The sequence below is a fragment of the Poecilia reticulata genome, chromosome 17 (genome assembly GCF_904066995.2).
Source record: "Poecilia reticulata chromosome 17, P_reticulata-male-v2, whole genome shotgun sequence".
NCBI lineage: Eukaryota > Metazoa > Chordata > Actinopteri > Cyprinodontiformes > Poeciliidae > Poecilia > Poecilia reticulata.
This window is the reverse complement of record NC_088846.1, coordinates 24411432-24422466: the sequence shown is the minus strand read 5'-3', so window position 1 is coordinate 24422466 and position 11035 is coordinate 24411432. Positions and strand designations below refer to the sequence as shown.

The 11035-nt window shown below is 37.4% G+C and overlaps 1 protein-coding gene across 1 annotated transcript in view; it reads right to left on the bottom strand.

Annotated features, from left to right (window-relative positions):
* Window positions 1-5289: 5289 nt before the first annotated feature.
* Window positions 5290-11035, bottom strand: part of pigk (phosphatidylinositol glycan anchor biosynthesis, class K) — a 43471-nt gene continuing 37725 nt past the window's right edge. The window contains exon 11 of the mRNA XM_008434640.3: window positions 5290-10015. Coding sequence (XP_008432862.1) covers window positions 9899-10015 — 117 coding nt within the window. The 3' untranslated portion in view covers window positions 5290-9898. The remainder of the gene's footprint in view (window positions 10016-11035) is intronic.

Genomic DNA, 11035 nt, shown 5'->3' with positions numbered 1-11035 from the left:
TTTTTGGGTATCTGGATAAAAGAGGCTGAATAAAAATCTCATTTAGATTTTCATTTGTAAACCAATGTAAAAACACAAAATCTTATCAAGTAATTTTTATTTAGTTTGTTGAGAAAATATCTGGTAACAGTTTATTTGAAGGGTTGTGCATAAGACTGACATGATACTGTCATAAACATGACATAACATGTCATAAACATCAATAAGTCTTTATGAATGTTTATGTCATGAAGTGTCATTCGGTAAATGACACTTTTATTGCAAAGTTGCTCTAAAAGTTGCATTGAAAGTCCATTAAAAATGCCAATTTCGCATGATTTCGTAAATTATTATAATTTAATGCAAAGTTGGCATTTTAATGGACTTTCAATGCAACTTTTAGAGCAACTTTGCAATAAAAGTGTCATTATTTACCGAATGACACTTCATGACATAAACATTCATAAAGACTTCATGTTCATAACAGGTGTTATGTCGTGTTTATGACAGTGTCATGTCAGTCTTATGCACAACCCTTCAAATAAAGTGTTTCCAAATATCCCAACAAAACTAACTCAAAAGTAACTCCTTAGCAAGACATAAGGGTTTGTTTTAAGTCAAAAAGTCCTTAATAATGATGAAAAAGTACCGATTCCACCGGCATTTTATTCACTTATAACAACACATTTTTCCCACGTTATAATTATAAAAATCTGCCAGTGGAACTATAATTTTTTTCATCATTATTCAGGGATTATTTACTTTGAACAAGCTCCTGCATATTGCTGAAAGGTTATTTATGAAGTAGTTTTGTCTCATTTCAAGTATACTAATATATTTGTACTATAAACTAGACCAAAACTACTTGGTAAGATTTCTTTGTTTTGGCAGTGAACAAGCATCATTCCTCCAGCTCCGTGTTAATCTGTCACATAAAATCTCAATAAAACGTGATACAGTTTAAGGTTATATCAACACTTGTGCATTTAAATTATTTTTCGAGAGCTGCATGAAAGGTTTGTCAGCTGGATTCGAGTAATTTGAAGCCATTTTCTTTACTGCTTCTATATCCAAGGACACTTTTGAACACTTCTAAGACATAGTGCAGAATAAAAGCTGGAGATGGCGGTGAAGTGATGCAAAGAAAGTACGTACGCTGGTCTCATTTTTCTTCAATCCATAAACGTTGCATTAACTGAGAAAGAATAATTGTTGGGAAAATAAAGTATTAACTGTGACTTTTTAGTCATAAAACGTTTTCTCATCAGCAGGACAGGAAACCAGTGACTCACCTTCACCCTCGGCTGCCATTTTTACTTTTCAATCTTGCCCCTTCCATCTGGTTGTGACATGGGGCTGTGTCATGCTGAAATAATAATGAACGACAGGCAGCAGCTACAAGGCTCGCTCATTATTCCCAAGAGCTGCAAATAGATCCTCCGGCGTGTTCATAACCCAGTGTGTGAGCAGTTTTTGTGCTTAAAAATGGCAGCAAACTGGCTTTCCGCCTGAATGTAAGGCACATAGATCAAGGTAACAAAGGGTAATCAAGCACAGCAGAGGGACACCTCACCTCGATTATGAGGTCGTAGAGCCTTCACTCGATCAATAAAATGTCCTTCATTAGCATTTAGGATGATTTAGGGCTTCCCACTGAGCTGGAAAAATGACTAAAGAATCATCGCTGTCCTTTGAATCTTTTAAAAGTCACATATATGTTGAAATAAGGGCTGCACAATTATCAGATCGCATTACAAGGTTTTTTTTTTAAATATCTGCTCTGAATTGTTTCAAAAGTTTTATTAGGACAAGTGAGAACATGGCCTAGAAAATGTACATCCCAGCAGTATTTATCTACAATCCTAATGATATAATTGCCTAAATTAACCTGACCTATATAAGAGATGAAAAGGTAAAAATAATTAGAAGTTTCCTGAAAAATGATGAAATTCCCAGCTAATCCGGTGAGCAAATGCATGTGCAATTCCATGCACAATGTGTTTGTTTGTATGCAAAGCGCACACTAAGAAGATTAACCCACCTGCCACTCACAGCTGAGCCACAAATAATGAAACATCATTTTTACTCTGAAAATATTTTAATCAAGCGAGGTGTTAAAACAAAAACAGTCCGAGGCTGCACACCTCAGGCGAAGCTGAATAAATAAAGCCTGCATCCTGAAAATTAATCACTGCTAAATTGGGTTGTGCTCTACCTTCTGCTGGGATTAACATGCAAATCCAACCAGAGCAGGTATCGTGGATTGGGACAAATTAACCACGGAGATTAAAACTGTTGCCATGTGCCAGGCTGTCGAAAATGCGCATTTCTGCTGGGAAGTTTTACATACATGACCGGGGTCTTCGCTAGGCGTGGTGGGACAACCTTGATTTAAAAGTTGACAGAAGAGTTAACATATATTTAAAATTTTAAAAAAAACGTACAACGTTAACTGCTTTTTAAAAACCAAAAATAATTGCTACACTTCTGATAGATTATTATGTAAAGTGGGTCTCCGGTAGCAGCTTGCTAACAGCCGAAATGCCCAAATACTTTAGTGGTCCTCTAAAAAGAAGTGTAAATGCATATTTTAATAGTTTAAACACCAAATATCACTCAATACTCAATAATACGCAAGGTGGAAATCGTCTTAGCCTTACCGGAGAAGCTAACGTCTTCAGTCTTGTTTACTTCCGCCATTGGTTGTACGGCCAATCAGCGGCAAGGAAGATAAATTGCGTTTTTCGATTGGCTGCTTTGCAAAGAACAACCAATAGCGCGTTAGCTGGCATTTTGTTAATATTTTTGCTTCTGAAGCTGATTTTGCTCTACAAAACAACTCCGCAAACAGGCTAACTTTCTCCGATGCCTATTTATGTCTATTTGAGTTATATTTTCATCTTCAAGCACTTGTGCACCCAGGAAGTTGAAAGAACACCATGTTTTCTCCTCCTACAGGGAAAAAGAATCATTATTTTATTTTTAACTCCTCTGACAATAAATTAAACATGCAATATATATATTTTAGTAAAACAAACTATAGAAGAAATAAACTATTGTAGGTTTGAAAAAGATATTTTTCCTCTCGTTGGTGTAAAGAATGTTTTTAGTCTGACAGTTTAAAAAAAAAAAAAAAAGCTTTACTGTACAAAGCCAAATTTAATGAACGTGCTTCTCCAATTATGTATTCATGGGCATAATTACTATGATTACTAAAAGCTAAAAATGGGGGGGGGGAAATCCCTTTTGTTGTACAAAACATTTTCTGTTTAAACAATATGTGGTTTTACAATTTACAATTTAATCCCAGATGTTATAAAACTTTCCATCTGCATCAGCTCCACTTGCTGGAGGGTGAATTTTGTAACATTCTTGCAGTCGCAAAATTACTCCAAAGGTGGCATTTTTCTGCCGCTCATCAGCTCATAGCCTCTAAGTTGCAATATTCCCTCTACAACATGGCTGCCCTCATCACTGACTGCCAGGGCAGTGAGCAGCAGCAGAGTGATGGAGGTGCTCACACCATGAGAGAGTGTTTAACGTCACAGTTTCTCCTCAGACTGAGGACGTGATCCTATCTCACAAGTCATAAAACAGCTGAGGACTGAAGCTCAGAGCTCTGCAGTAAAAATGTGCCGTCATTTTCCACAGATGTCAAAGATAATCCGCAAAAAGAAGCGACCTTAGAGTGAAGGACAGAGAATACGTCTCAGAATTTTGATTACAGTTTTTTGACTGACCTCTAAACTTTTGGCCAAGTTCGCAGTACTTGCAGGATAAATATATAAAAACAATTCAGTGGGTTTTTGTTTAAATAGTTTAGCTATTTTGTTTTTACTTGCTGAGTAATGCATCAAGTTTGAAATACTTTAATAAAGCAAACCACCAATTTAGATTTTTGTTTATCTTTGTACATCTGAGATATTAAAAAATGGTGTCACTTGTTTGTGGGCTTCTTTCTTTATTTTCCATGTATTTTTTATGATTTCCTATTGTTTCTTTTTTTCTTTCAAAAAGAGAAAAAACAATAATTAGAGAATTAGGGAATGACTTTTTCTTCAAACATTTATATTTTGCCAACATTAATGGATGAATGAGCTAAGTCTTCACTTTAGTAAATGTTGCTGGATGTTTGTGGTCCTACTTTATATTAAATAAAATAAGAAAAAAAACTTGGTCAATGAAAGAAAAAACATTTTAAAATAGGATATTTTCCACTTTGACTTTTTTTTTTAATTTCAGCAAAACCTTCTTCTACAAAAAATGTAAATTGTGTCTTTCTGTGTGAAAATTTGTCTCATTCTTTAATTGAGATTGTGACCACACACAAACCTTGCAAGGGACGCAATTGTCCCCAGAGCCACAGTTTGGACACCGCTGATTTAAGGACTTATAAGATCTTAATATTTATGGTAAAAAAAAAAAAAAAAGATTATGCCCAGTCCCCAAAGCAATTGGAGAGACTAAAATCAAAATATTTATGCTCATTTTACAGTGCAGCGATTGTAGATCAGTAACTTTTCTGAGGGACGTCGTAGCAACGCCACCAAGACGTTTTAATCCAAAATAAAGTTTCTGGGCTGCAGCAAAACGTGGCAATCAGAGACAAAAGAGACGCCATGAAACATTTGATCATTTACCGCCACAAATCAGTTTGATTGAACAACAATTACCAAGACAAAGACGACAGGGTTGGAGGGTTGACATGACTCAACACCTCACCGTGTCGCCATCAGCTCAGATCACTTCACAGCCAGCGAGTCTCTGTTTCTCCTGACAGAAGATTGGCTTGTTGATTTTTGGACATCATAAAACTTTTACAGACGTAGCATCTATCAGAACTGCTTGTAAATAATGTGTTAGACCACGGACACAGCTGGCTGCATGTTTAATTTAGGCTCACTGCAATGCAGCCTGTGGATGAGTTGAAGGTTTTCAGATTAAAAGCTTGTGGGCAGTACTTGCCAATAGTTTAAAAAAAGGAAAAGAAAATCATGCCAAGCTCCACATATTGATGTATTAAATGTTCTGAAACATAAACAGACTACATCTTTGGCTTCTGGTATGGGCCTTCAATTATATTTCCTATTTAAAAACCTCATTCTTTCCATAATTTCAGCTTTTGATAATTATTTTCTCCAGTATTACAGCATCAGTAACCATGGTTACGCTCACCGTTTGTCCTCCAGCATGGGGTATGGTGACATTTTGTGAAGTCATTGCAAAAACACTCATCTGAAAACTGGTTTTATTTTGTTTGCTTTGGTCTAAATTAGCGTATAACTAGTGTACAAAGTGTGACATAAAATCCACTTTTTGAATGTTTTTATTCTTAATTTGTATCTCAGCTGCATCTAAAAAGAGTCCAGACATTTTTTTTAGGAATTATAGAGCATCAAGCCAATTCGTTTTTTAAAAATGTACCTTATTTATTCAGATTTTTGGTTTTGTTTTTTCAACCAGGGCTTCACGCACCACGTTCTCCCACCAAATACGGAAGAAAGACTAAAAAGGGATTACAGGAAATAAGAAAAAGGAGAAGAAATAAGTGTTGTATAAATAATGCATAAGAAAGAAAAGGTACACAGTGTGGCTGACGCAGCAGCTGCCTTTCCGTACATACAGTTTCATTTCCAGCTTCATCCATTTTCCATTTCAGCCCCGAGGAAGAGTGGCAGCGGGCGGCCGATGGGCGGAGCGCGGCCAAGGAGCGAAGATAAACTACCTCCGGTTCGATCCATCCGCCTTCAGTCCCTCTGCCAAACAACGATCCTAATGCAGAGCGGTTGCACCGGTGGAAAAGGCCAAAGAATCAACGTCACGGAGGGAAGATTCATTCGGGAGAGCCGGTTGGTCTCTGGCGGAATCGCTGGAGCACAGAGATGCAGACTGGCTGGAGAAAAGCATCACCAAAAACACAATCAGCAGCAGAGGAGCTAATGAATGCTGCAACACGGACTCAAGTTTAGTGAATGGAAACCAGGACGGGTCAGACCACTGCAAAAACACTAAATCTTACCAAGTAGTTTCAGTCTAGATTCTAGTGCAAACAGCTTAGTACATGTCAAATAAGACAAAACTAACTTACAAGAACGTTTTCAGCAAGATGTATCAGCTTGTTAAAGTCAATCATTTCTTAATAATGATGAAAATGTACTAGTTCCACTGGCAGATTATTTCACTATAAAACATTTTCCCCTTGTTATAAGTTAAATAATCAGCCAATGGGACAAATTTTTTAAAAATCAATATTTAGTATTTATTTAAATCAAGCTCCTATGTCTTGTTGAAGTTAGTTTTGTGTTTTTTTCCCCCAAGTGCACCAAGATGTTTGCACTAGAAAGTTGACCAGAAATACTTGGTTAATATTTTGTGTTTTTGCAGGTTGGTGAGGCGTCGGATTGTTATCCTTCATCAGTGAGTCGCAGGTAAAAGGAGTGTAATGGAGTGTAAACAAACTGGTGTGACGTTAAAGCCAGGGGTGTCCGAACTAAAGTCAAAAGAAGCAGCGGGACACAAAAATGTTTATCTGTTATGAAAAATGCAAAACAATCTGATGTCTATACAGAAGGAATCTGTTAATTATTTTAGATGTATTCTAAGCTGCAAGATACAAGTATCTCTTTTTCTTCTTAAAACCTTCTTTAAAAATATGCTTTTTACATATTTGTTGAAACCGTCACCATTCCATGACAGTTTATGAGACAGATAATCCGTGAAAAGATGATTCTCCTCCATCTTCAGCCTGAGTTGCTACTGCCATGTAAAGAAATGAACCAAAAACAACCAATCAGAGCCAGGAGGCGGGTCTTATCGCTGTCAATCAACCTCATATAATCCTGCTAAAAATGCTAATGATGGTTTATCTGCCGTTATTGGTCAGATAAACGGCAGGCTAGTTAGCATGCTATGCTAGCTGCAGTGTAGAAGAGCGCAAGTGGGTGATGGAGAGGTTGATTGACAGCACTAAGACCCGCCTCCTGGCTCTGATTAGTTGTTTCTAGTTAGCAGCGGGAGAAGGTGGAGGAGCTCGGTTTTTTCTGTGTCAAACTAAACTGTCACGACAGTTACAGTTTCAACAAATGTGTAAAAAAAAGAAGATATAAAATAAGCTTCATGCTGCAGCTTTAAATCTCTTTAATGAAGGGATGTGCTCCAATTCTACTTTTGAGTAAAAGTTGCTGGTTGGTTGTGGAGTTATATGCTGTCAAATTAAAATGAAAGCAAAACATCTGGTTGATAAAATAGAAAATTTGAGCAACACAAACTATTCATATTTTACGACTATTCTAGTTTGTCTGCAGCATTTTACTTTAGTTTGCTCTAAGCATACCAATACGCTGAAATAAACCTGATGTTCTTGAATTGTGGACAGCGGCCACACAGAATCATTCCACCAGCCGCAAACCGGCCCAGGGCCGCACTTTGGACCCCTGCATTAATCTCCCCACGGCCCACTCACGACCAATCAGCGTGTTTTTCCTTCTGGGACCCGGCAGACAGTCAGAGTAGCACTTAAACAAATAGGCTGCTGCAGCTGAAATATGCGGGGCAACGCGCTCTCCAAATAAATTACATTATCTGCAGACTCAGTTCAGTGCATTATAAAGCATGTCGGTGCAACTGAGGAGCAAAACTCTGCATGCGACAGAAAAATATGGAGGAACAGAACAAGGGAAATAGATGAAAAACGGCTGAACATTTAACCAGAAAACAAAATAAAACAAAAGCAAACTTAAGTACAGTTTTTGAAAAATTGTTCACACATATAACAAAACTTTTACATATTTTATGGGGATTTTATGTGACAGAGCAACAAAAAGTAGCGAAAAACAAGAGGAAATATGTTTTTATAAATTTCATACTAATAAAAATGCAAAAAGTGAGTTTGTGTCTAAAAGCTCTAAATAAATACAACACAACCATTTAAATTATTAGATCAAATAATCTAGACGGAGAACGTTGGCGAACAAACGGCATCATGAAGGAACACGGCAGAGAAGAAGTTATGGAGCCGTTTCAAGTAAAGTTAGAAAATAAAATCCTAAATGTTCAATCCATCATTTAAAAGTGTAAAGAGTTTGAACAAACAGCCGACCGGAGGCTGTGGCGGACGTCCAAATTAACTAAACATACAGCTAATGGCTCAGTCAAAGTCCAGACCTAAATCCTAACGTCAATGTAAAACTCGAAAACTAAAGTTCAGAATCCCTCTGGATCATATCTGACTGACCTCCAGTTATTTTTGTAGAGGTAGAAAGTTTAGAAAACCTGGGGAAAAAATTAACACACAACTTTCCACCACTTTCTTTATACCACGGAGTAAAAGGGCCAGACTAAGAAAAAACTGTAATGACAAGAATAAAGTCGTACAGTAAAACGATGTTCTCATTAACGGACTTTACTCTCCTAATATTATCATTTTATTCTTGTGCTTAACATTCTCTGTTACTCCATCCTCTCCTCTGTTATGAGTTACTTTGTGTTGCTCTGTCACATAAGATCCTCAGTTACTTTTACAAGACAGTAGCAAGATCCAGATTTTCAAAAATTTCCAAGAGCGCTTAGTCAGCTGTTTTCACAAAGTTTACAATGTCACTGACAATTAATAGCAGGACATAAATATGTTTTCTATAAGAGTAGAAAACCAGGAAATGCACAGACGTTCACAGACTGTAGTTTTTATAAATTTTGGTTTGTTTTATTCATTTATTTACATGCAATAACACTGTGAACCATGTCAATAGTTCACAGGTTTCCAAATATCAATGAAGCAGCTAATCCAGCATAAAGTGCTGATTCTGCATGTTAACCTGAACATGCTGCGCTGAAATTTAAATATTTGTAAAATATTACCCATTTAGGTAATGTAAAGGATATAAAGTTAGACATCAGATTGGTAAGACACATTTATTATATTAAGAATATTTACTAGGAGTTTGAGCCTCAACAAAAGCTACAGCTGCTGATTTGTTCCTTTGGGAAACATTGCCGACAGACGCTCAAGGAAACATTTAGGAGATCTTGCTAATATACATCATATTACACAATTACAATTAAAGTTGCAGTATGTAACTTTTATAAAAATATATATTTTTAACTTGTTTATTACAATTATTTTTGTGATAATCAAATGGATAATCTGCAAAAAACAAAAACTGCAGAAATACAACGCTCAGTCAAACAACCAATCAGAGCCAGGGGGCGGGTCCTAGCGCTGTCAATCACTCTTGTGTTTACCCCTGACAATTGTTTTTATGCTAAGCTGTAGCTTAGCAAAACACACGTAACCTGCCACGAATGCTAAGGCTAGTTAGCATAGCTGCTGGTTTTCCTGTAAGGTAACGGTTTTCCACCATCTTGTTTTTTGTATAATAACAAAAGATGGTAAATAGTGATAAATTTTATATAAGATTAACATTTTACAATCTAATCACCAAAGTAAACAAATATCAGTAAGAATAGAAAACACGCGTAACAGAAAAACAAAAACATTATTTCCACCCTTAGCACATTGAGTAGCATACACGAGGATGATTGACAGCACTAAGACCCGCCTCCTGCCTCTGATTGGTTGTTTTTGACTGCGCATTTTTGCAGACCACAGTAGGAGCTGATGCAGCCAGTGGAAAAACTAGATTTCTTTTCACAGATTATCTGTCTTATCCTGTCACGACATGGTGACAGTTTTATTAAAGATGGAAAATATATATATTTATAAAAGTTACATATTGCAGCTTTAAAACATAAAAAAAGGCACCAATAGTTTATGGAGCTTCATACAAATCAGTAGTTTCTGTTGCTCATCTTCCCACATTCAGGTATAAAAGCCCATCACAAACTGCAGCTGCTTCCCAAATGCCCCTTCAGGAGCGACTCCCCGGGTTCTGGGACGTCCAGCTGCGTCTGCGCCGGATCCTTAGAAGATGTGCTTTAGATGTTTAACACCGTAGGTCTTGAAAAACACCAGCAGGATTAAAGTCCACAGGCCCAGGATGAAGCCGTCAGGAGGATGCCAGTCTTTCTGCTTTGGTTTCTGGGGAGGCGGGGTGAGAATGAAGTTTAGTTATGGTGTGTATATGTCTCCTGTTGAGCCAACCTCTGATTGTTCTGTCATTCACACAGGCAGGCAAGCAGGTAAAGACTCTCACACACACACACACGCACACACACATTTACTTTATCTCTTCGAACATTCGGCACGCACACACACTCGGGTTCAACGCAGAAAGGCAGGTGGTGCCGCTCATCAGCACACCTCCCCTGTCTTGTGTTTGTCCCATTCACTGCCACATCATCACTTTGTGTACGATTATACTTTTAAATCCTGCTCATATTAAACATGCAGCTCACAAGTAGCACATTTATATGCTAATGTGGCTGCAATATTCTGCACAGAGATGAGATTTAACCTCTAAAAACATCTTCCAAACTCCTCTGCCAGCGACAAAGCTACAGAGGCGCTTTGAGGATGTACGCAGGAGATTTCCGCCTGCTGCTCTTGTCCAATCAGAGCGGCACCAGTCAGACCCAGCAGCACCTAATAGGCATAAATTTTACTGTACGTACAACTGTAGGGAGCTGAGGAGAACTATAAGTACCAGGCTGGAGCGGAGACCATCAGCGGGACTCCAGAAATAAACTTTGCTGTCAAAAACCAGCTGAGATGAAAGGAAGACGAGGTTTTAATCACATGTAGACATGATTAGATGATGCGAACAACCAAACATACTGTATGAATTGGTTTTGTTACTTGGAGATTATTAAGGCACTCATATGCCTGCTGAGCCGATTTTATCCAGAAAAAATACTACAACAATAAAATTAAACAAACAAAATAAGAAGCTTTGTGGTGAAAAATACTGAAATTTGAAGAACAACTTGAATGTTTTCCAACATATCTGCGTAGTAACTAGTTACATTTACTTGAGTAACTTTTCAGAAAAAATATACTTACTGCACTACACTTTTTACTTTTGAGTAATTATAAACTATCACAAGCCTTGAGTAAAATGTGTTCAGTGAAGCGAGTAACTTCACTGAACACACAGGCACA